Here is a 27,694-nt window from a genome sequence, read left to right as displayed (position 1 = left end):
GTCTTACATATGCTGATTTTTTTTACGGCCATTCTAGTGTTAAAAAAAATCTAGGGAAACCATGCCACCTGAGTCACAATAGAAGGTCTGGTACATGCCTTCTACTCTGGCCTCTGGCTGTCACCCCTTTATTAAAATGACAACATGTTCTACTGATGTGTTGATGTGCAGGTACTGTTGAGTCAATGTTGGCCCCCTGAACCTTGCTTCATGTCAACTGTCACCGATGCATCTGGCTTGGCTTATCAGTATCATCAAGCAACTGACAGCACACCTGGAATATGGGCAGTAATAGTTGATAAAAATATATTCATCTCGGGCACTATAATGTTACAATCAATGTGTCAGGTTTTCTTGGAAGTTGTTTACATAAAGATATTAACAGTTCCTCTTTTCCATCATTTGGTAATGATCATATAATTGTTTTTCTCCAATCATACTACATTAGCCTTGATTGTCTGAGAGTTGGTGTAACTTCCACATTTTCAGTAAAACTATATGTCATTTTTGTGGAAAAGAGCTTTTAGTGCCTCCTGCATGCTCTCATTATCTGCATACCTCTGCTCATTGCATTGATGCAGATGTTTGAATCAGTGTGCTATAAATTTTCAGAGAGTTTTTTTCTCACAATCTGACTTAAGAAATGAATACAAATTTCCGCAGAACCAAGCTAGAAAAAAAGCTAAATTGACATCATGTTCATAAACCGAAACCTCAGAATCTATTGTGCTGACAAATCAGTTATAGAACTGATTTCCATAATCATGTTAGAGACCTGATGAATCAAGCTTCTTTGACCCGATGCTGGTCGATATTACATGTGCAGCAGATATATTGGCGAAATGACGAAAACCAGCAATGGTGCAATTTGTCTAGGATGGGATAGTTTCATTATATTTGATTGCTGTTTCTATTGATCAATGAACTTTGTGATTCTGCATGTCAAACATATTAATTATCATTTCCTGGCAATTTTGTTGAGCTTATAAATGTGCAATTTGATTCCTCTGAATTGAGGAAGTTAACAAAACCACTGGGTAGTTATTGACCTAAACTGAAACTATTGTTGGAAGTGATCCAGTCACAATAAATGTCCGCTGATGAATCTTTTCCCCTTTATAATGCATTTTCTAAACCCTTGACTGTGATAGTCTTGCCCCTATCAGACTTCCCTGGTAAAACCTCCAACAGTCAAGCTGAGCTGATTTTAAGAGAGGAGCAACGAAGCCACAGGTTTGGTTTAAATAAACAATATTTATTTCAATATATAAAACATTACAGAATATATAAACAATTATAAGTTGTGTATAATGCTTGTGGAATGTTTCCATTGACAATGTTTAAGTCAATTAAATGGATAGATTAAGACAGTATAATAAGACCGATGGAGATCATCCAGGATAGGGGAGAGAAGTCAGGGTAAAGGGAAAGGGTGGAAACAGATCATTGCTACTGAGGAGGAATCGAGAGGAATGCTCAAAAATATTTAAATTGAATCAAAGTCTGTTGGTAAGCTGAATGTTATCCTGGTCATGTTTAAAGATGGCAGAGTTAAACTGGTCTGTGGTGCCCTAATAAGTCCAAAAAGGAGGAGTTGAAAAGTAAGAGACATAAAGGCAGATAACTGCATGGTCATTATGTCATATATATAATGGTTGAGCGTACAAGTAAAAAAGAAGTGCTGTGTATATATCCTCTATTTCATCAAACTGTTCATATGGGCAGTTTGATATTTTTTTGTACAAATTAAACTTATACTTTGGCACTATTTGAGCACTTTTTGTCAGTGTTTAAATTATTATGCCCCCCTTCAAAGAAGAGGAGAATATTGCTTTGCACAGGCATGTCGGTATGTCGGTCGGTCGGAGGGTCGGTCCGTCGGTAGACCAAAGCTTGTCCGAGTGATAACTCAACAATTCCTGGACGCAGGTCATCAAACTTGACATGAAGGTTGGGCCTGACCAGTAGATGACCCCTATTGATTTTAGGGCTCATCGGGTCAAAGGTCAAGGTCACAGTGACCTTTAATGGTAAAATAATTTTAAAGCTTGTCCGAGTGATAACTCAACAATGCCTAGACCTATGATCATCAAACTTGATATGGAAGTTGGGCCTGCCATTAGATGACCCCTATTGTTTTTGGGGGTCATCGGGCCAAAGGTCAAGGTCACAGTGACCTTGAATGGTAAAAGGATGTCCGAGTGATAACTCGACAATGCCTGCACCCTTGGCTCTCATTCTTGACTTGGAGGTTGGGCCTGACCAGTAGCTGACCCCTATTGTTTTTGGGGCTCATCGGGTCAAAGATCAAGGTCGTAGTGACATTGAATGGTAAAAGGTTGTCCGTGTGATAACTCAACAATGCCTGCACCCATGGCCCTCATAATTGACTTGGAGGTTGGGCCTGACCAGTAGATGAACCCTATTGTTTTTGGGGGTCATCGGGCCAAAGGTCAAGGTCACAGTGACCTTGAATGGTAAAAGGTTGTCCGTGTGATAAGTCGACAATGCCTACACCCATGGCCCTCAAACTTGACTTGGAGGTTTGGCCTGACCAGTAGATGACCCCTATTGTTTTTGGGGGTCATCGGGCCAAAGGTCAAGGTCACAGTGACCTTGAATGGTAAAAGGTTGTCTGTGTCATTACTCGACAATGCCTGCACCTATGGCCCTAAAACTTGACTTGGAGTTGGGCCTGACCAGTAGATGACCCCTATTGTTTTTGGGGGTCATTGGGCCAAAGGTCAAGGTCACAGTGACCTTGAATGGTAAAAGGTTGTCTGAGTGAAAACTCAACAATGCCTGCACCCACGGCCATCAAACTTGAATTTGAGGTTGGGCCTGACCAGTAGATGGCCCCTATTGATTTTAGGGGTCATTGGGCCAAAGGTCAAGGTAACAGTGACTTTGAACGATAAAAGGTTGCCCGAGTGATAACTCAACAATGCCTGCGCCCATGGCCCTCAAACTTGACTTGGAGGTTGGGCCTGACCAGTAGATGACCCCTTTTGATTTAAGGGGTCAGAGGTCAAGGTCACAGTGACCTTGAAAGCAAACTCGACAATTCCTGGACCTATGGTCATCAAACTTGACATGAAGGTTGGGCCTGACCAGTAGATGACCCCTCTTGATTTTGGGGGTCATCAGGCCAAGGTCAAGGTCACAGTAACCTTTAACACGAAAAAGTTAACAAATCTTCTCCCAGTGATATCTCAACAATGCCTGAATCTATGATCATCAAACTTGACATATAAGTTGGGCCTGACCAGGAGATGACCCTTATTGATTTTAGGAGTCATTGGGTCAAAGGTCAGGTTCACAGTGACCTTGAATGCGAAAATGTTTCAAGTGATAATTGGACAATGCCTGCACCCATGGCCCTCAAACTTGACTTGGAGTTGTGTCTGACCTGTAGATGACCCCTTATGATTTAAGGGGTCATTGGATCAAAGGTCAAGGTTACAGTGACCTTGAACGAAAAATGCTTGTCTGTGTGATAACTTGTCAATGCCTGCACCCATGGCCCTCAAACTTAACATTTAGATTTTTGGTGACCAGCTGATGAGTACTATGGATTTTGAGGTCATAGAGTCAAAGGTCATGGTCATAACACACTCTTTCTTCAAACTTTGAATGGTCATAATCTTAAAACTGCCTCAACGGCATACAATGTTAGCGACAAATCAGCTGTCATTTCGGTCCATGCATATTTCATTCAATTGTCCATATAATCCTGACAACATGGCGCTCAGGGGGGCATAATGTTTGACAAACATCTCTTGTTCATGTCAATTCTTATCTGCCAATGCATCTGGGTCCACTAAAATCAGATATGGTACAGAGGAATTTTAATGCGAACATTGGTACATGGATGAGACCCAACAGTATACATACATTGAAATACGGACTACCTGACACATTTTTTGGATTTTCAAAGAACTGATTCTCATTTAATGGGACTAAACACCAGATGGTCCCAAAATTGGCAAATACAGTTAATTTTCTCAAAGCAAGCCTAGAATTGTCAATACGAGCTAGTACGAGGCTGAGATTACATCACTTTACATGAATAAAAGAATTTATGAGTTTACCTGTTAATAAATAGTAACCTTGTTTACAGTGCGTATATTTAGCATGTGAAAGTCACATGATTAGTACAGATACATATACCGAAGCTATTTTTAAATTTACTGGTATTTACGTGGTAGACAAACCCCTGGGCATATTTGGAATTGAAGAGATACGCAAATACTGCATGTGTCATAAGCTTATATAATTTGTGTTACATCAGTAAGTGATATTCAATGCGTTTTACACAGTAATAACAATATTTTATGTAATTTTTGAAACCTTTTTTTTTCTTACAATTGTATCATCTGGTGTCTAGTCCCTTTAAGGTCATGAAGTACCTACGCATTAATCATTTTTTGAGCTGTATTAACTGGCCGTTTAATGTGTCCTTGCATGCACCATCTTTTTCTTGTCATGAAATATAATAATAAAAAAGGCTTGCATGCACTTTCTGTTTCATATAGATCTCAATCTGTACAGATTCTAGATTGCTCTTTGACAGAAGTTAGAAAATTAAGGTAACCTTGTAGATGATAAAAGTGTCAAATTTACGGCTCTATTATATCACATTACAAAATTAAGATGTGAGCCATGAAATATTAATGCAAATGAGGGGTAACCTGCTACTTGGGATCTGGATAAGCTTTGGTTTCAGCATGCAATAGTGTAATTAGACTTTGTAGTTACCTAAACTTGACAAATCATCATGATCTATGACTATCTTTGTTGAGATTTATGGCACTAAATTGGACATAGGAAACCATTATTTTGTTGTCAGCTTCTGGGCTAGCTGGTCTTTGAAATATAGTTATATTCTGAGATAATTAATGCTTTATATATACTTCACGGACTTGACATAAATGGAGAAGGTTTAAATGACTGTTTTGTAATGTTGTTTATGTTCGTAATAAAAAAGGCACCATTTAATTATCATTTGAAAGTTTGTTTTATTTTCCACCCTCAAATCCCTCAAAATTGTATGTTTCAAACTTTGAAGCTGATATTTTATACTCCTGATCATTTAAGAAACAACTTTTTTCAAATTCAGATGCTTGGGAATGTTGATAAACATTTAGTTACAAAAAAGTTTAGAGTTGCATAACTTGAGAATGTTTCATCGCAAAATATTTCAGTTTTAAATTTTTTCACTTGATATTTGATATACAAACTGCTAAATGCACTGATATCACATTATATAAGACTGTGTAATATATTTAAGTTTTGTCTTAAATTTAGGTTTTTAACATAACCTTGAAAATAATCAACTGCCAGCCAGTGACTTTCACATGTTCATGTTTATGTGATGTGAGTATCAAGGGACATAACCCCTGGTAATTCCAGCCAAGTAGTGACTGTCGCCTGTTTCTGTATCTGTGATGTGAATATCATGAACCTCCTGAAAGACTTCAGTCTGGCAGTTACATGTACTGTCTTCTGTTCCTGTATATGGGATGTAAGTATCAAAGGACATAACTCTTGAAATACTTCAGCAAAGCAGTGACTGTCAGGTGTTCCTGTATATGTGATGAGGGTGTCAAAGACATTTTGATGTAAGTATCAGGGGACATAGCTCCTGAAATACTTCATCTAGTGTCTAGGCAGTGTCTGTCACATGTTCCTGTATATGTGATGTGTATATCAAGGGATATTACCCCTGAAATACTCCAGCCAGACAGTGACCCTCGCCTCCTCCTGTATATGTAATGTAAGAATCAAGGAATCTAACCCCTGAAATATTCTAGCCAGGTAGTGACTGTCACCTGTTTCTGTATCTGTGATGTGGGTATCATGGAAGATAACTCCTGAAATACCCCAGCCAGGTAGTGACTGTCACCTGTTCCTGTACCTGTGATGTGGGTTTCAAGGGACATAACTCATAATAATTCCAGCCCGGCAGTGACTGTCACCTGTTTCTGTATCTGTGATGTGGGTATCATGGAAGATAACTCCTGAAATATTCCAGCCAGGCATTGACTGTCACCTGTTCCTGTACCTGTGATGTGGGTATCAAGGGAAATAACTCATAGTAATTCTAGCCCAGCAGTGACTGTAGCCTGTTTCTGTAACTGTGATGTGGGTATCAAGGGACATAACCCCTTAAATATGCCATCCCGCCAGTGACTGCCACATGTTTCTGTGATGTGAGTATCATTGGACATAACCCATGAACTACTCCAGCCAGTCACTGACTGTCACCTGTTTCTGTATTTGTGATGTGGGTATAAAGAGACATAACTCCTAAAATTCTTCAGCCCACCAATGACTGTCACCTATTCCTGTATCAAGGGACATTACCCCTGAAAAAATATAGCCAGGCAAAGACTGGCACCTGTCCTGTATATGTAATGTGTGTATCAAGGGACATTACCCCTGAAATATTCCAGCCAGGCAGTTACTGTCTTCTGTTCCTGTATATGTGATGTTGGTAGCATGGGACATTACCCCTGAAATACCCCAGCCAGGCTGTAACGGTCATCTGTTCCTGTATATGTGATGAGGGTGTCAAGGGACATAACCCCTGAAATACTCCAGCCAGGCAGTGACTGTCACCTGTTCCTGTATATACGATGATGGTGTCAAGGGACATAACCCCTGAAATACACCAGCCAGGCAGTGACAGTCACCTGTTCCTGTATCTGTGAAGTTGGTATCAAGGGACATAACTTCTGAGATACTGGACCAGCCAGAGACTGTCATCCATTCCTGTTATCAGTGAATAAATGAACCGCTGACAGTCACTGCTTTCTAAGTTACTCTTGTTTGTAGGCTTTTAATAAACAATATCTATTGCATTATCATTGTGTTATTGTTGTTTTTTTCATTTCAGAAAAATCTTGGCGTGAAGCAATCAGTGAAATACAATATTTCCTATAGATTGTTTAATCTCTGTCATCTTTTCCTCTCTGTCTCCCTATGTGTATAAACAACCCTTACTCCTTCTCATCTGTGGTTTGTCAAGAAAAATGTTAAGAAAGTATGTATGTATAATAGATACATATTTCAATATCTAATGAAATCTTAAGTGGCTACTTCACTCTCAATTTCAATTAGTAAAATGTGCAGGGAGGTATCTTTACAGTTTGACCCAGCATCACCTCAGTTTACCTAACCTTACAAAGATAACAATGGTGGTCATCTTAACCCAACGACCTTGGGTCATTGCCCATAAGATCATATGGTTGTATTCATTCATGTAATTATTTTATTTAGATTGCTTGAATATAGCTTATTGTCTTCTTTGATAGCGCAGTCACTCCTATTGACTCCTAAAATAAGTCTCCTTAAGTTTATGTCATATTTTTTAACATGTAGGACTTGTCTAGGAACCTAAATAAGTCCAGAAAACTACTGTATATACTATATGCTGTATACTATTGAAGGAAAAGCATGTTCAATTTCAAATATTTCAAGTAACCATTTGAAGAATGTTTCTTTCAGTAGCTCAATTGCTGTATATTGAGTTGTTCAAAACAATCCTTGAAAGCCTCCAGGCTTTTCTTTCCAGACCAGCATTTTCCTGCCATGTTCATTTCCACTTTCCATTTCCCCTGCTTTGAAAGTGTACACACAATTCTTTTTCAATTAGAAGTCAAAACAGTACCGGGAATTGCAGATCAGACTTCAGCCAAAATAAACAGCCATCGGTTCTTTTATTTCTCTTTGGCAAACAATAATTGGGCTGTTGCATTTTTCAATTTCAATTTGTTCATCTTCTGAGCTAAGGCTATCCTTATTTTATTATTTGATTGCAGTGATCTGACCCAGAATTTTATATGCTTTCTATGAACCAGAGAACAGCAAAATTTTAGGTTAAGGATCATCAATGTTTGGTGTCATTACCACCGCTCTCGTAAGCTTATTTCATATCATTCCATGTTTGTCAATACTCCCATCATATGATTTCATATGTGTTTGCTTCCATCTCTGTGTGCTAGGTTATAGCTGTGATCTGATGCTGGAATCCAAAACATAACCAGACATGCAGGCCAATTAACTGCCATATCCATTGGTGTTCCCAATGTAGTATTTCATCTCAAGGTCATGTCCATCAGTTGTATTTCATGTCATAACAGTGTTCGAAGGTGCTTCTGTCGTAGTATTTTATATCAATGTCATGAATTTTATTTTTCCTGCTGTTGTGTATTGTTACGACTGCCGAGGCCGTATAAGTGAACAACATACAAAATTAATTTAACACAAAGGTGTCATACACATGTATAATGTGTACATTATTGTTTATTTAATTTCTTTTCTTTTTGTGAGTACTAATTTCACACATTGATTTTTAATGATCAACTTTTTAATATAATAGTGTCGTTGACTGGGGAATCAATCAATCATGCAGCCACAGAAAGAAAGCCACAAGGATCACACTGATGTCTGTCTGATTACTGGCCTGAAATTTCAAGCGCTAACAATATTACAGCAACAGATGAATGAAAGTAAAGCAAAAAAATTATGGAAAGGAATTATCAGGCTATATTCAATTTGCTCCAGAAAAAAATCCAAACAAATACTCCAGGGGGTGAAAAAAATCATCAAATGGGGGAAGTTCTGTAAGTCTCGCCTTTGCAAACAAACAATTATTTAAGGATGAATCAGCATCATGGCATAATTAAAAAGACATTCATGTAAGATAACTATCAAAATGTAAAATAAAACTGTAATAATCTTAAATCCCAGGAAGTATGAAGAAAAATGTTTTTTGTCTTTTCATGATATTGCCTCCTGTTTAAAAATGGCATAATTTCGCTGTTCAATTTTGAAAACTTTTTGCAATATCTTCAGTAAATTGAAAGTAAATTGAAAATCAAGATAATACTGCATATTTTCTCTTTCATTGAATTGATTGCATCTCCTGGAATGAAGTTGGCTTCCAATCAAAGACAAGTGCATCTTTGCAAACACTGAGGTGCGAATACCTTGGAATCGAGGAGACATTTTAACCATTATCTAGAAATCATCTCATTTTATATGCACCTGACATTTTGTATCCCTTCAATCAAGTTTGAAAAAGAATCGAAATTCCTATTTCACCATAATGATTCTTGCAGACAAAACTATTTGTTAAATTTATTCTTGTAATTTACCAAGAGTTACTTGATTGTGTCACATTATTATTCCTCTGTTTGCAAATGAATTTGGCCCATTTTTAAGACACTTGAAGACGATGCTATAAGTATCATTTTCAGAGTCGAAGACCGAGGCCATCAGTATCATTGTCAAAGTTGAAGACCGAGGCCATCAGTATCATTGTCAGAACAAGGCCATCAGTATCATTTTCAGAGTTGAAGACCGAGACCATCAGTATCATTGTCAGACCGAGGCCATCGGTATCATTGTCAGAGTTGAAGACCGACGCCATCGGTATCATTGTCAGACCGAGGCCATCAGTATCATTGTCAGACCGAGGCCATCGGTATCATTGTCAGAGTTGAAGACCGAGGCCATCGGTATCGTTGTCAGACCGAGGCCATCGGTGTCATTGTCAGATATGAAGACCGAGGACATCAGTATCATTGTCAGACTGAGGCCATCGGTATCATTGTCAGAATTGAAGACCGAGGCCATTGGTTTCATTGTCAGAACTGAAGACTGAGGCCATCAGTATCATTGTCAGAACTGAAGACCGAGGCCATCAGTATCATTGTCAGAACTGAAGACCGAAGCCATCAGTATCATTTTCAGAATTGAAGACGGAGGACATCAGTTTTATTGTCAGAGTTGAAGACTGAGGCCATCTGTATCATTCCCAGACCGAGGCCATCGGTATCATTGTCAGAGTTGAAGACCGAGGCCATCAGAATCATTGTCAGATTTAGGCCATCGGTATCATTGTCAGACCGAGGCCATCAGTATCATCGTCAGAATTGAAGACCGAGGCCATCAGAATCATTGTCAGATTGAGGCCATCGGTATCATTGTCAGATCGAGGCCATCAGTATCATTGTCAGAGTTGAAGACCGAGGCCATCAGAATCATTGTCAGATTTAGGCCATCGGTATCATCGTCAGAATTGAAGACCAAGGCCATCAGAATCATTGTCAGATTGAGGCCATCGGTATCATTGTCAGACCGAGGCCATCAGTATCATTGTCAGAGTTGAAGACCGAGACCATCAGTATCATTGTCAGACCGAGGCCATCGGTATCATTGTCAGAGTTGAAGACCGATGCCATCGGTATCATTGTCAGACCGAGGCCATCAGTATAATTGTCAGACCGAGACCATCGGTATCATTGTCAGAGTTGAAGACCGAGGCCATCGGTATCGTTGTCAGACCGAGGCCATCGGTATCATTGTCAGATATGAAGACCGAGGACATCAATATCATTGTCAGACCGAGGCCATCGGTATCATTGTCAGAATTGAAGACAGAGGCCATTGGTATCATTGTCAGAACGGAAGACTGAGGCCATCAGTATCATTGTCAGAACTGAAGACCGAGGCCATCAGTATCATTGTCAGAACTGAAGACCGAAGCCATCAGTATCATTTTCAGAATTGAAGACGGAGGACATCAGTTTTATTGTCAGAGTTGAAGACCGAGGCCATCTGTATCATTCCCAGACCGAGGCCATCGGTATCATTGTCAGAGTTGAAGACCGAGGCCATCAGAATCATTTTCAGATTTAGGCCATCGGTATCATTGTCAGACCGAGGCCATCAGTATCATCGTCAGAATTGAAGACCAAGGCCATCAGAATCATTGTCAGATTTAGGCCATCGGTATCATTGTCAGACCGAGGCCATCAGTATCATTGTCAGAACTGAAGACTGAGGCCATCAGTATCATTGTCAGAAGTGAAAACCGAGGCCATTGGTATCATTGTCAGAGTTGAAGACCGAGGCCATCAGCATCATTGTCAGATTTGAAGACCGAGGCCATCAGTATCATTGTCAGAGTTGAAAACCAAGGCCATCAGTATCATTGTCAAGAACTTTTAAGTGTTATAAACAGAACATGACCGCTATTGTCAAGAAAGCATCAACACTTGTGGTTTCAGGGATGATGCTACATTAAGGATGCCTATAGTCTATTTACTTGAACAGGTCAAATCTGAGAGTTCAGCATTTAACCAGCAATGAGATATTTGAATGGGCTCCAACTTTCAAAGGTTGGGCATCTCATGGTGTGCTAGCTGATAATTTTGATATTGCATAGACAGCACATACATTACAGTTATCAATTATCTGGAACCTGACAAAATGATAAATCGTTGGCACTTCCATTCCCATTGGGTGTTCTGTGGTAAATTGGCTTTGTGTGATGATGATTTGTTAGTATTTCCTAGCAACAAAAAGTAATGATATGTGCTGCATCTGACAATTTTAGGATGATAGAAGTAATACAAAACCTAACTTGGCACCTATAATGTCATATCCAAAGATAATTAATGTACACCTGAGTCTTGTGTTAATTAGTTTGTATTAAACATGACACTGAATTATACTGCCAATAAACATATGAGGCTCATAAACACTTTTGAATGAGAATTGTATGGAATTCTGCACAATTGTCTTTCTGTTATGAACAAACTTCTTGAATGGTTTTGTCACAGGTCCTCATGACTTGTGTAACAATGGGTTCTTTATGTGTGTGTTTTTTTTTTTCCTGGAATCATCGAAGGAAAAAACAAATGTATGTGGTTCATAAACTAAATAGTTCCATGCTGTTGGACCTTGATTTTTCACTTTAAGAGAATCAGAAAGGACTTCAAGCACAATTGACATGACAATTGGTGGAGAAGCAGAGCATTTGATTATTCATAAAACCGATAGATTTCAATGGATAAACTTTTGTTCAGTAACGGTATACCAATGATAGATGTAATCAGGTTTCATATAAGTATTATAGTTTTTGTGTCACAAATTAAACAAATTTATTCCAAGGGATCAACAACTACCGGTGGGAATATGTTTGTTTAATTTGTAGTATTTTGTTATGATGGTAGGTAGATCATATAGGTTGACGTCATGACACAATATTATGAATTGACTCAGTATTGTAAACCAATAAACAATATACAGTGCAGGAAATACTTTCCTCTGATTGGTCTGATTAAGCATTGGAACTGTAACAGTAAGTATTTTAGTATCATGTCAATTAAACGTCCATTAATATTGCATATATATATATATATATAGCAATTGAAATGGTGACCTCCAGGTTCCCAAAGGACTGCCTCAGAGCCGTTGTATTTCTGAAGTCTGTTGTATTAGTATCAATATGTTTAAGTGTTTTTATAGATCCAGCATTTATTTGCCACTTAATCAAATATATTGCTGATGCAGTTGCTGTATGGTAGTGCAAGTTTCTGTTTGTCATCAAATAAAGGGCCAATCAATGCAGAGTTCTGTCACAGACATGTGGCAGTGATTTAACTTGAAAAAACTTTTCAGCCCCATACAAGCAGTCTTGAATTCTTTAGCTTTTCATTATGTAATTCAATGCGCAAACGATTACCAAAAAGTAATAAAGACGCATTGTCAAAATAGTTAAAGGGCTGGAATTTCTTTGTGAGAATAATTCTTGAGAATTTATAGGGTTCTTTAGTTCGGTAATAATATGGCGGCAAAGAGATTGTTTAAAGTTAATTGTTTCAAGATTTTACCATAGCCAATATGGTTGAATGTGATTGGATGAACTGATCTCATCAAGTTTTGTGCATGACTCCTAACAGAGTGGTTGGAATGTGATTCGACAATAGGTGGGGTTGGGGAAGACTTGAAACTTGAACATATTAAAGTAAATATTTATACAAAAATATAGCCAACTCTTCAACACATAAGATCTGATAGAAATTGTGTGATTCCCCTCTCTCTTGGTGTACAACTTGAGAAAATCTTTTTGATAAAGCAATGATGTTAACATGGGGAAGGGGAAAACATTTTGGAAAGGCCACACCCTCTAAAAAAACAAGTTAAGCTTTAATTCATAAGGTTTTTGAAGAAAGAAAGTTGAGTATTTTCAAAGCCTTGGTGTCGTTGTTGTCGCCGTGCAACAATCTTTAGTCTTGCAGTCTTCCCAAAATTATAAAAATTCTGCCTGTCCACCGGACAGGCACTTTGGAAGTTTTTGCCTGTCTGAAAAATAATTTGCCTGTCCGAACAAATATGTCATTACATAGTATACATAAAGAGTAAAAAAATGAATGTCAACTGTTTTAATGCTTTCCTTATTTAGTTCACAAAAAAAAACAAACATATAAACACGTACTACATTGACGCCGACATTAAGGTGCTTTCTGTTTTTCGGTCGTCCAGTAATTCAACCAACCGCCGCCATTTTGACTGCAGTAAATTGAGTGCCGACGATTTTGATTGTACTTTGATGCAAACCAAGGACCAATCTAAACAGTTGTAATTAAATGCTGTTACTGATGAATCGTATTTACTCGTTTATCCCCGGGAATCAACATCATGATTGCATATCGGAAATCCGAAATGTCCGACTTTTGGCCATCTTATGTGACGTAAATATCGGTATGGGATCGACTAACTACCGCAAAGGCAAATAATCAGCAAAAGTTTTTATAGACATTGCGCTTTCAAATACCTTTTCGCTATTTAGTCATCGCAAAATATGTCGGTCATTCGGACCGTCATTTTTGGAAGACCTGCCGGACCCATACAAAATTTGCCGGATATGTCCGGCGGACCGGCACATTTCGGGAAGACTGGTCTTGTCTTTATGTCTAAAACCATCCCAAATAATTGAAATAACATTAACCCAATAATTATTAAATTCAGAGTATTGGACCTTACAATACAAATGCTTTTAGTCTCTTTCATTTACATATGTACCGGTACCCAATTTTATTTCAATACTCTGAATTTAATAATTGTTGAGTTATCTCCCTTTTTTACTAAAATAACAACAGTAAAAATGAGATTAACTCTGAATTTAATAATTGTTGAGTAATCTCCCTTTTTTACTAAAATAACAACAGTAAAAATGAGCATTGGCATTCACTCGGTGGCGCTCTTGTCTAGAAAAACATTTGTATTGTAAGGCCCATAACTCTGAATTTAATAATTGTTGAGTTATCTCCCTTTTTTACTAAAGTAACAACAGTAAAAATGAGCATTGGCATTCCCTTGGTGGCGCTCTTGTCTAGAAAAACATTTGTATTGTAAGGCCCATAACTCTGAATTTAATAAATGTTGAGTTATCTCCCTTTTTTACTAAAATAACAACAGTAAAAATGAGCATTGGCATTCCCTCGGTGGCGCTCTTGTCTAGAAAAGCATTTGTATTGTAAGGCCCATAACTCTGAATTTAATAATTGTTGGGTTATCCCCCTTTTTACTTAAATAACAACAGTATATATGAGCATTGGCTTTACCTCAGTGGCGCTCTTGTCTAGAAAAACATTTGTATTGTAAGGCCCATAACTCTGAATTTAATAATTGTTGGGTTATCCCCCTTTTTTACTTAAATAACAACAATAAAAATGAGCATTGGCATTCCCTTGGTGGCACTCTTGTCTTAAGCTATTTTCAGATATTTTTTCCTCATTAAGATAATATGTCAACTAGGAGTAATATCAGCACATACAGATACATATAAAGATTGACATTTGACTCCATATTTTTATTAGTTAAAGTGGTATATTTGAAATTTATTAGACAACTTGTTTCTGGTATATCTCCTTCAGGTACATGTCAAAAGTGCTGGGTCCATGTTTTCTTCTGATAAAATATAAGAATTAGCTTTTGTAAGTGTCATATCATGGAATGTGTTATAAAAATCAAGTTTATGCCACATCAAGATTACAATCTCTGAAAAACTGTGAGTTCTTATCTTTATTAACAAGCCTGTTGTTATCTGTTTTCTGGCAAAAAAATGCTGCGCATGTCAGTGACAGTATCTGCAGGTGATTTTATTATCTTAATATATTGGTTGTCTGTTTTGTTTTTTGGTGGACATTTTGCCATAATATTTGGGGTATTTGGATCTCAAGGGTTTAAAAGATATTTTCTCATAAACAATTTTTGTTGACTCTTAAGTAGTTCCAGATGTTTAATTGCTTCCAGAAGGTTTTGATTGAAAGGCATGAAAATGTTTGGGACATATATTGGAAGTGAAATGTGCATTATTTATATTTACTCTGTTGAGGTTTTGCCTTTTTATTCCTGTACGTTTGCTATCCATGTATCATCATCAACTTCAAACAAATACCAGACACTTTCATTCAAAGAGTAAAATATAAAATATCTCTGAATCTGAAATGTCCATAATTACCTTAGAATACAAAAAACAATAATCATGCAGGGCCATAGAAATTATAATGTTGCTGTATATTAGTTCCATTGAGATTAATTAAGCACCATTATAGGGTGCAATAACTTGGCCATAAACTCAAAAAGATTTTAAGATAGTTTCATTAACCTTCAAACACATTGCACCAGTGACCAATATGCAAGTCTAAAGCAGGGACCATAACTTAATTGATGGACCAGCATCTGTCGGATGCTTTTTGTCTGTTTCAGCTTTGGGTGGGTAGAATCATTTAAGTTTAAGTGAAAGTTTCATCATCATCATCATCATCATCATCATCATCATCATCATCATCATCATCATCATCATCATCATCATCATCATCATCATCACACCACCACCAACAGCAACACCACCAACACTACCACCACTACCACCAGGAGATTATGAAAGCAGCAAAGTGGCATCAACGTTTACACTAATTGTGTAATTACACTGTCACATACGGTGACATAAGTGTTTAATATTTTCCTCTGTCATTAATCATATAATATATTAAATGAATCTCTTTAAACAACAGTAGGCCATAAAATAGGAACATTGAGTCCCAGAAATGGCATATAGATATGCATTTCCAGATGTGATTATGGCTTTCCAAGATATTTATGTAACATTTTCTGGGAGCCATGATCCTTCCTTCAGGATCAGTACTGGTACATCAGACATTTCAGGTGATCTTCCCTATTACAATCCTGGGAATTCCGCAATAAATGTTTTATTAGATATAGAACATCACTATACTTTGCACAAGTATTATGCACTTAGATGTAGGATCATCGAAAAGTGCCTAAATTATGAATTTCGTATTAAATCTAAGATTCTTGATATCACATGACACATTCCTTGCCAAACCTGAAGATTTTATTATGGTTTGGTGCTAAACTATTAGGGAGAAATGACGTCAACATCAAGTTAAAAAAAAATACATAATGTTTGTAAAACACTTAAGCAAGGAACATCATGTGATAAATAAGTGGTTTATAAGTTACCATGCCAAGTTTTTGTTATTTTCATTAACCATCAAACACGCAGTATTATGTTTATAGCTTCAGTCAATAGCTTAATTGTCACATGGTTTCACTTGTGACTAGCAGGGTGCATGCGTTATTGTCTTTTCTGTTTTCATTTTATATAAAAATAGTCCTCACAAAAGTGCTCAAATGGATAGTGTAAAAAAGGCTACCAGAAGAGCGGACTCTGAGCATAACGATCGAAAATTGATTACCGTAACATTGGTGACCAAAGAGATTGAAGGAAATAAGTGAAAACCTTTATTGTTTCAGAAAAAAATATTTATGCGATACATCAATACGGGAGCACCAGTCATGTGACTTGTTTTTGTTTGTATTATCCTAGTATGGTTCCATAGGTTATGATCAAGTAAAAAATTTGCGCAAGAAAGGGCAATTTTGCATGGAACATTATAATTGCTGGGGTATTCAAATCACACAGTCCATCAAATTCCTTCATGTTTTCTGTGTCTGGGCCGTAACTTTGTCATGCAGGGAGGAATTTTAAAATTCCTTTGCATGCATGTGTGTTCAGAAAAAAATATGGTTTGTTGCAGGCAAGACCTATGACCCTACTTAAAAGTTCAAGGTCACACTTTGAGATTTATTGTTATGGAATGATGCAGATATACGTAAGCAGCATAATTGGTGTCCAGGCTGTACCTTTGTCATGCTGGACGGGGATTTTAAAGTGATTGGCGCATGTGTTCAGTTCATAAGGGCAATATATGTTGCGCCAACTTGTGTTCGTTCTCTTAGGTCAAGGTCACACTTATAGGCTAAACTGGGCTGCAATTTTGGCCGCAAAGGATATGACCCGGAAGTTACTGAATGTGTGCATATTCAAAACATGCTGTCCATGCATCCAACTGTCTGTTCGCTTTCCCTCATGGAGAGATTTTTCAAATGCATCTTATTTTAATTGTTCTTTCCAAAAGAAATCAATGTGTTTTTAATTATGTGTCAAGATTTGTTGTGCTTTAAAATCAGCAACAGATGCAGTCATCATGTTCATAACGACCTTCGTAATTAGCTGCATGTTGCAATTATCATAAAAGTGGTTTTAAATGGTTTATAAACATGCTTTGGATTTTATTTATATATAACTTCTTGCAGTTATGCCATTTGTTTTACAGCCATGGATAAATTACCTTAAATAATGCATGCTGTTTATTTTTCATTTAATGATTAAATATATATTTAAGAGAACCTGGTGCAAGCATTAATTAATTAGTAAGGGATGTAATGAATGGCAAAACTGATATATTCAAATATTCAGTATTTTTTTTCGTTCAATTATATTTGATTTCCAAAAATAAATGTTTTTGAAAATGTAGTAAACTATTAATTTTTGTTTTAGTAATAGCCAGGGTCTTTTAACCTGTCTTTGTCAAAGCTGTTTCTGACGAACCCTGTGTTATAGCATTAAGTCTCTGAAATTCCCCATTTTTAGAAAAAATCCCAACATATTTTTAAGCAAATTAAAATCAAAATTGCACGATTGCAATTCCACTAAGTTCTTATATGTAAACAAGACGAAGATATATCAGCAAAGATCTTAACGCAGTTGAATGACGTTATGCTTCAACGGGTGAGTCCCCGAAAAGGGAACCTGATTGATGATATTTATGATATTCTGCATTACATCCAGCCTCACTGCAATTGAATCCTTTACTAAATATTTTTAAACTAAGGAAAAAAACAACAGGAACTATAAGTACTAATAAGTGGATATCAACTCAGCTATTGTACAAAAATACAAAAAATATATCCTAAATTGCTATACTATACAATTAACATTTCAAAGCATGAATGTTATATTGATACATGGAAAACAGTTCAAATAGCAGATAGTGTTCACAATTTACAGGCACATGTCATTCATATCATCATGGTGGTTTGAGCAATATTGCACAGCTTAATTGGCAGACTAGACAGCACTTGGAATGAAGGCCGGTTACTTGAATCCTTATATCTGGCATCAGGTCATTTAAATGTACCGAAAATCATTTAAACTGGTTGGATGTCACTTTTCTAATAGCCGATATTGTAAATTATAGGTTTACTGTTTATATAATACCCAACAGGGCCCCTAATTGACATTTACATAATGACGTGCATGCAGTGTATCATTTTCCCGTTCACACATCTGGCACTATAGGGGCCAATGGTTGTAAAAACAAGAAAAAATGAACTTATCCACAAGAACACAGCTGCAGACAAAAAGCTTTATTATTTTATTTATTCATGCAGGAAATAGAAAAACAACGAATATTCGAATACCGATTTTGACATTCAAATACCAAAATCAAATATTCGAATATGCAAATATTCGTTTGCAATCCAATATTTATTAAATAATAAATTTAATGTAGTTTTGTTGCCTGTAAAATTGTTTGAATGAATAAATATATGTCTATGAAACATTAAGCATTTAAAAAGTTAAAGAAAAACTATACTCCTGATATTGCAAAATTTAGTCATATGAGTTCAAAAGAAACTAAAGCAACTCATTCCTTGTCTTCTATATTTTCAGGGGATATAGATGCATGGCTTATCCAGTACATCCTCTCCCCTGGGGAAAACGCCACCAGTGACAGCTTCTTCTTCAAGGTCACAGATCAAGGTTAGTGGATTATTGATGTGTAAGGTGCTTTATATGGGTTGAATTGTTGAAAAATATGTTTTCAATCTCTTCAGTGTAAGTGTAACTAAGAGATATTTCATTTAGCAAGTACACCTGGGACCCAGTTCAAGAAAATGATGATACAAGCAGTCCACTGCAATAAATATACTAGAAGTACTCAGGCCTAAAAAAAAAAAATTGTTTGGTTAGGGTTACAATCTTTTTCAAAAATAGGTAGGGTAGGTAGGCTTTTTAATTTTTTTTATTTTTTTTTGTATTAGGCTTTATGTAAGAATGTTATTTTCATCATTGGAGAATGGTGTTAAAGTTATCTCCTGAATAAGCATTTAAGGTTTTAAACTACACATTGAAAAGCAATTAAAAAAAAAAGTTTTTCATTTTTTTTTCAAACTGACTATAAAAACGGTAGGGTCGGCGCCTATTCCGTAGGTAGGGTCGGGTAACCCGAACCAAATGTATTTTTTTTTAGGCCTGACTTGCCTATTCTTGACTAATTAAACATTACGGCCTTGTTCACTTGCATAAGTCATTCTTTTCCTTACTGAGAGTCCAATTCTACTAATTATAATTATACAACATGTGTGGAATACAATCTCAGAGAAGGTGCTTCATTATCCTCTTGCAATTAAGCCCTGTTATGGTTGTGCTACTCCAATGTCACTGTCTGTTCAATAAATTGGGGCGACAACCAATTTCCTTTACTCGCTCGAGATCTTGTATTTGCAGTTCAAGAAAGGGTATTAATAGTACATAATTATATTTGCAGCGCCATTTATTGCATATTTCTCACATTGATACACCAGTTGACATATCTGGCCATTTATTGCATATTTCTCACATTGATACACCTTGACCTATCTGGCCATTTATTGCATATTTCTCACATTGATACACCTTGACATATCTGGCCATTTATTGCATATTTCTCACATTGATACACCTTGACATATCTGGCCATTGTGTGATTATTTATCACATTGATACATCATGACCTATCTGGTCATTATGTGGTTACAACTTGACCTATCTTGTCATTGTGTGATTATTTCTCACATTGATATATCTTGACCTATCTGGCCGTTGTGAGATTATTTCTCACATTGATATATCTTGACCTATCTGGCCATTGTAAGATTATTTCTCACATTGATATATCTTGACCTATCTGGCCATTGTGTGGTTATTTCCCACATTGAAACATCTTGACCTATCTGGCCATTGTGTGGTTATTTCTCACATTGAAACGTCTTGACCTATCTGGCCATTGTATGGTTATTTCCCACATTGAAACATCTTGACCTATCTGGCCATTGTGTGGTTATTTCCCACATTGAAACATCTTGACCTATCTGGCCATTGTATGGTTATTTCCCACATTGAAACATCTTGACCTATCTGGCCATTGTGTGGTTATTTCTCACATTGAAACATCTTGACCTATCTGGCCATTGTGAGATTATTTCCCACATTGAAACATCTTGACCTATCTGGCCATTGTGTAATTATTTCTCACATTGATACACCTTGACCTATCAGATCAGGCCATAGTGAGATTATTTCTCACATTGATACATCTTGACTTATCTGGCCATTGTGTGATTATTTCTCACATTGATACACCTTGACCTCTCTGGCCATTGTATGGTTATTTCCCACATTGAAACATCTTGACCTATCTGGCCATTGTGTGGTTATTTCTCACATTGAAACATCTTGACCTATCTGGCCATTGTGAGATTATTTCCCACATTGAAACATCTTGACCTATCTGGCCATTGTGTAATTATTTCTCACATTGATACACCTTGACCTATCAGGCCATTGTGAGATTATTTCTCACATTGATACACCTTGACATATCTGGCCATTGTGTGATTATTTCTCACATTGATACACCTTGACCTATCTGGTCATTGTGAGATTATTTCTCACATTGATATATCTTGACCTATCTCGCCATTGTGTGATTATTTCTCACATTGATACACCTTGACATATCTGGCCATTGTGTGATTATTTCTCACAATGATACACCTTTACCTATCAGGCCATTGTGTGATTATTTCTCACATTGATACACCTTGACATATCTCGCCATTGTGAGATTATTTCTCACATTGATACACCTTGACATATCTGGCCATTGTGTGATTATTTCTCACAATGATACACCTTTACCTATCTGGCCATTGTGTGATTATTTCTCACATTGATACACCTTGACCTATCTCGCCATTGTGAGATTATTTCTCACATTGATACACCTTGACCTATCTCGCCATTGTGAGATTATTTCTCACATTGATACACCTTGACATATCTGGCCATTGTGTGATTATTTCTCACATTGATACACCTTGACCTATCTTGTCATTGTGTGATTATTTCTCACATTGATACACCTTGACATATCTGGCCATTGTGTGATTATTTCTCACATTGATACACCTTGACCTATCTGGCCATTGTGAGATTATTTCTCACGTTGATATATCTTGACCTATCTCGCCATTGTGAGATTATTTCTCACATTGATACACCTTGACCTATCTGGCCATTGTGTGATTATTTCTCACATTATTACATCTTGACTTATCTGGCCATTGTGAGATTATTTCTCACATTGATACACCTGACCTATCTGGCTATTGTGTAATTATTTATCACATTAAAATATATCTTGACCTATCAGGCCATTGTGTAATTATTTATCACATTAATATACCTTGACCTTTCTGGCCATTGTGTAATCATTTCTCACATTGATACACCTTGACCTATCAGGCCATTGTGTAATTATTTCTCACATTGATATATCTTGACCTATCTGGCCATTGCATTTGAGACTCTTGACCTTTCTGGTCACTTTATGATTATTTCTCACATTGATTACATTTTGACCTATCTGGTCATTGTGTGATTATTTCTCTCATTATATCTGGACCTATCTGGTCATTGTGTATATTTCTCACATTAAAACATCTGAATTACTTCAACTAGGTCATTGTTTGATTAGTTTTAATCATCTTTTTGCATTTATAAATTGGCAGAAGATCTGCTATGTTTACTTTCAATTATTAGTGCAAATCACCTCAGACTAAGAAGAGAATACTCTTATAGCATTGCAGAAACATTTACTTGATTTATTGTTGGCAGCAGTGGAACAAATGGCTTGTATTCTGTGGCAATAACAATTTTCTTTGACAGCCAGTATGGACATTTACATCCATTATGCCTATTGCCAGGATGCATTGACCATTAAAATGGACACTGAGGGATTGCATTTGTTGTTGAAAGATATGAACAATCTATTAGCTCTGAGCAACAGGAAGATGCATGCATCTTGCACATACTTTCAAAAAGGGAATGGCATTTAAATCTTCTTAGACTCCTTCACTTGGCAGGCAGGGACTTTAGAGTATTTTCAATAGTTAAAAAAAACTTTTTTCTGGTAAAACTTGTGTCATAAAAAGACAAACCATTGGTGGAACTAACTTGACATTAGGAAGATCTGCAAAAGCAATTCATTGGCTGAAAATTCCATATTTTGACATGTGACACATTTTGTCTGTGTTATTCCGACATATCATAAGGAAAGCCTTGGGGAAAGCCTGACAGATTGGCAAGACGGAAAAATGATTCTGCAGTCACTACAATGGTTTAAGTTTCAGCCCTTCTTGTGTGGCTCGATCACGAGTTTCCCTCTCTGAACTCTGCAGTGTCCAGAAAAAAGTTATTTCGGTGCATTTGAAAATACAGCTCCAGGAAAAACTGTACAATCTGCCTTTCTGGAAGTCATTAGGACTTTTTGTGTGCAAAACCTCAGAACATGAATATTATTTGGCATTATTGCACTGTCATAAAAAAAATTCCATTGGTGTACTTAGATTGTGTTGTACTTCTTTTGGCTTCTGTTTCATTATATTACTGTTAACAACCCATTAAATTTCTCAAGAAGCTCATAATATACCTGCATAACTGTACTCTGTTCTCTTTTGCATTTTGAAAATTTATATAAAAATGCCTATCAATGAATGCTTGTAATATATCTGGTTTTTAAGTTGTTCAGTTCTTACTGCAACTGTCGGTCTTTCATTTGCAGAGCGCTATATCACCCCAGCCAGAAACAATTGACAATAGTTTTTGCATATGATGTCTTGTTTTTCGACCCCTTCTCCAAACTTGCAAACCTTCAGATGATGGACCGTTTGATTTCATTTAGGAAGTGTAGCTCAGAATCAGCACTGTCTGCTAGTGTAGTAAGGTCACTCTAGTCCATTCCTGTTGGTTTGCTAAAGTTTTGTTCAATTGTTTTTACTTGTTTCCTTAAACACAATACAAACCCATAAATTGTCAATAAAGCTCCTTTAGTTTACCTGTATGTTTACTGTGTTCCCTTTTCTGCTGTTGTTAATATTGTTCTATCTATTAATTCAATGATTCCCAAATATCTCTTTAGACATTTTGTCACCTTTGTCGAATATATTTGGTTTGTACTTCTAATAGTGCGATCTTTCTTCATCTCAGTTTTACAGCAGTTATACTGTCTATAATGTTTGCAGTGCCATTCATCCGCACTAGGATATAATTGGCTGTATAGTTTCAGAACATGGTCTTGACTTTGGTCTGGTGTCTTCAATGTCTGTCAACCATCCTTTTTTACATGCAAACCTGAAGCCTGTGATTACTGGATGGCGGTGTAGACATGGAACCAGGTTAGCCAGTTCAGAAGATACACCCTCCCTGGAGGCACAACAATCAAGTACACCCAGCAACATTACATTGTGTTTCAGACATACCTGTTAATCAACCTCTGCAGGGAGTCATGATTGCTATGATGATTTTTAGACATTTCAAGTGAGATTTCTATGAAATCCTAATGATGTTAGCATGATATGAATAAAATGATCAGCAGCCTAACAACTAAGTGGAAAACACAATGATGTTGCTGTTAAATGTTGCAACCACAGACGCTCCTGAGGCAACTTTTAACTGCATCTTGTAATGATATAAATAGCATCACTTAAGGGTTACATTTATTACATATTATATGTTCAAAATTTCTGGCAGTTAAAGCCTGACCATAATCCACACCTTCACCAGTCTCAGTCTTGAATTTCAGACTGGTTCCTGTATTTTTAATAAAGGGTTACCTGTATTGCCCTGTATGCATGTGCCAGTCCTGGCAGGAGACTTACTGTGGTGGCATATCGCAAACAGTCCCTGATGGAGACACACCATTGACTTCAGGCATCTTAATCTCTTCCTGAGCCTGGCTTAGGGTTTGATCTAGGAGCATGCTGCCTGGCTTATCAGTAATAAAGTTAAGGTTGATTATCAGGATGCAAAATATTTGGCATAATTGCTGCAACCTAAGTTTATGGAAATTTGGGGATTATTATAAGTCGGATGGCATGATGTGATTTTTTTAACTGCTGGCATTAGGCTTATATTCCTACATGTTTACCTTCACTGATTGAACATGATTCAATTTGAATATTTTTTGTCTGAAATTTCATCCCTTGGTCACCAATAATTTTGCCTCAGTTCAACTTTAATTTCAATGCAGATAGTTTACTGGGTATGAAAGTTTGTATCTGAATACCAAACATTTGAAACTCAATATACCTCAAAGATTTTGTTAGTTCATGGTTTTGTTGCTCCTTTTAATGACATGTGTTAGATCTGTATTATTAAGACATTAACAGCTTTTGGTGGCTTATCATGAACTTGAAGATAGCTGTTGCTAATGTTTTCTCTGTCATATTTATTTTCTCTAAGCACTCAGTATTGTTCATGATCCCTTGTGGAATTGGGACATTGGATGTTTTTCAACTTTCCCCTGGAACTCTGAGTCTGATATGTTTTCTGAGCAAACATTGGTTTGTTTTTCCAAGTCCTGCTTCCCCATTCCATCTGTTCTGTGGAAATATTGTTGTGAATTAGGATACTGCAATAGCTTCATAATTCAGATTTTTGTTCTTGGATCTAGAGTGAGTCTTAGATAAGGCATACACTACTTCCTAGCTGCATTTCCGTGCCTGACTTTGATGTTTTGTGCTCTGATGATGCCTGATTTCTAAAATAATTACTGTCAATATTATTTATTTCCATTCTGTCTAGGAACTCTGTACACCAAGGATTTCTTGACTTTCATTTTCTGTTTTCCAGAAAATATACCAATTTGTCTAATAGTCCAAATTCTAATATATTTCCAGATGATCTGATTCTGATAGAAGAGAAATGCCATCTCACTCTATTAGGGAATTAGGAATGAACTTAGATAATGAAAAATTGTGATTTCCAGACAAAGGTTTGCCTTAAAACAATTGTGAAATATTTAAGGTTTATGATAATTTCATGTTTTTCCAAGAACTCTGGCTCCAAACTCCAGACACAGGAGAAAATAAAACAGCCTGATTTGTGATCTATTGCATAGCTTTTATTAAAGCTTTTGTAACTTTTGAGGAGTTTGACGGCACTGTTCTTCAGGAATATAAAATGGTATAAATTGCTTGTTGATTATAGTTGGCTTGAACTTTCCCAAGAAAATGTATGCCCAAATTTAGAGCTGTATTATAAAGGTATAAATGTTTAATGTTTAGGCCAATATAAATTAATTACTAGTTTTTCATCATTTTTTTAAATGTCCATGGGTTATATAGGTGTGACATTATATATTTTTTTCTTAGATGATTGTTTTACCGTTGAATACTGTTCATGGTCTTTCTTATTGAATAAGGGACCATATATACATCTTTCTAAATGGGCCATGAACAGCATCGTAACAATTCTTCTTCTTTACAGTTGATTAAATATTTACATCAACACCCACTGGTATGAATAAATGTCATTTCCTGCTGGTACTGGACAGATATGCAAATACAGAGCCCAGCTAAATTTTTAACCAGGTTTTCACAAAGTGAAAGGTGATTGATGGGCGGGCAGCCGGGCTGGTGGTGTCAATACTTACCTTTGCAACTTAATTAAACTTTAGTTAGGGTTGACATAAAGATTATCTTAAACAAACTTTGTATTTAGGAACTTATGCAGACCTTTCAAGGGATTGTGTTGGGGACCCTTTGGATTAAGGTCAAGGTCACTGTTACTATAAATAGGAAAATGATTGAAACTGAATTATATTAGTTTGGGTTGACATATCTTGACTTAACTTGGTATTAAGTAACAGTGTATGGATACCTTTCATGAGATTGCGTGTTGAGCCCCTTGGGTCAAGGTCAGTGTTACTAAAAATAAAAAAAACTGTTCTAACTTTAACTTAGGGTTGACATATCTTGACTTAAGTTGGTATATAGGAAGAGTTTATGGAGACATTTCATGGGACTGCATTTGGGTCCCTTGGGTCAAGGTAAAAGGCTACTCAAAAAAGAAAAATGATTAAAACTAAATTATCTTTAGCAATGGTTAACATATCTTGACTTAACTTAGTTAAATTGGGAAGAGTTTATAATGGAAACCTTCCATGTGATTGCATCTGGGTTTTTTAGGGTCAAGGTCACTGCTATCAAAGATAGAGAAACTATAACTTTAGGGCTAGGGTTGAAATATCTTGGTATTTAGGAAGAGTTTATGGAGACCTTTCACAGGTATGCACTTGGGGCCCCTAGGGTCAAGGTCAATGTGACTAAAAATAGAAAAACAATTGAAACTCACTCACTCACTCAGAATAACTTTAGTTAGGGTTGACAAATTTGACCAAACTTTATATTTAGGGAAAACTTTATAGATATCTTTCATGGAACTGCATCATTGAAAACCAGGTTTTGTTGCATTGTGGACTGTCTTATTTGAGTCAATAAAAATTTATGGGGTGACAGAAAAAAGAGGGGGCGGCGGGGATGAAAATCTAGCAATTAATTTATAATTTCCCTATAAGATGGAAATGAACTTTTGATAATAAAGTTTCAGCATTAAAGGGAACATTAGACAACCACATCTTAATTGAAACAATTTTATAAAAAAAATACACTCAATACATTTTATGATTTTATTTTTTTTTACCTGTTCGCCATGCACTTTAATACCTATGTTTTGAATGTCAAGCCATCTGCCTATCAGCTGTTTATTGGGGTTTGGCAGTAATTTAGATTTTTTCATTATATTTCAAAATATTCTGTATGTTTTGGTGAACGTAGATTGATGAGGTTTCTATCTTTTGACTGCATCTTCTGAGAATGTAAATCCACTTGTCATCAATGAACATTTTTCTTGCTTATGCAAACTTCTTGAAATTTACAAGCATGTGTTTTGTGGAGTTCTTATCTTTTCAAGACGCACTTTCCTCCATGATATTTTGTTGTCTTTAAATAGAATACACAATTTAAATAGAATGCACAATAAAATATAAAAATGTAAAATTATATTTAATGTAACAAATTTTCATACTATATATTTTTCCCTATAATTTGACAAGCAAAAAAGATGATATAGCTTTGAATTGATTGCATATCCTCAATTCATTGTGTTCCATACAGCCTAATATTACAGGTATATTTGAACATGGATTATGCAATATAATGAGAAAGGTATTAAATCTAACTGAAAACACAACCTTCCATCATTTTCTCATGATATCGCCCTCGCCCCCTCTGAAGAAGATGTAACTGAGTGCAAAACCTATGCAAAACATGCATTTTCCTACTAAAATTATGATTATCTCAA

The 27,694-nt window shown here is 36.4% G+C and overlaps 1 protein-coding gene across 1 annotated transcript in view; it reads left to right on the top strand.

Annotated features, from left to right (window-relative positions):
• The window catches only part of LOC128227726 (extracellular matrix protein 3-like), an 83,511-nt gene that overhangs the window by 16,081 nt on the left and 39,736 nt on the right, over nt 1–27,694 (top strand). Inside the window, exon 2 of the mRNA XM_052938510.1 lies at nt 18,902–18,991. Coding sequence (XP_052794470.1) covers nt 18,902–18,991 — 90 coding nt within the window. The remainder of the gene's footprint in view (nt 1–18,901; nt 18,992–27,694) is intronic.

The sequence above is a fragment of the Mya arenaria genome, chromosome 3 (assembly GCF_026914265.1).
Source record: "Mya arenaria isolate MELC-2E11 chromosome 3, ASM2691426v1".
NCBI classification, from domain to species: domain Eukaryota; kingdom Metazoa; phylum Mollusca; class Bivalvia; order Myida; family Myidae; genus Mya; species Mya arenaria.
The sequence above is the reverse complement of the archived record's forward strand: the minus strand, read 5'-3'. Positions and strand labels throughout refer to the sequence as shown.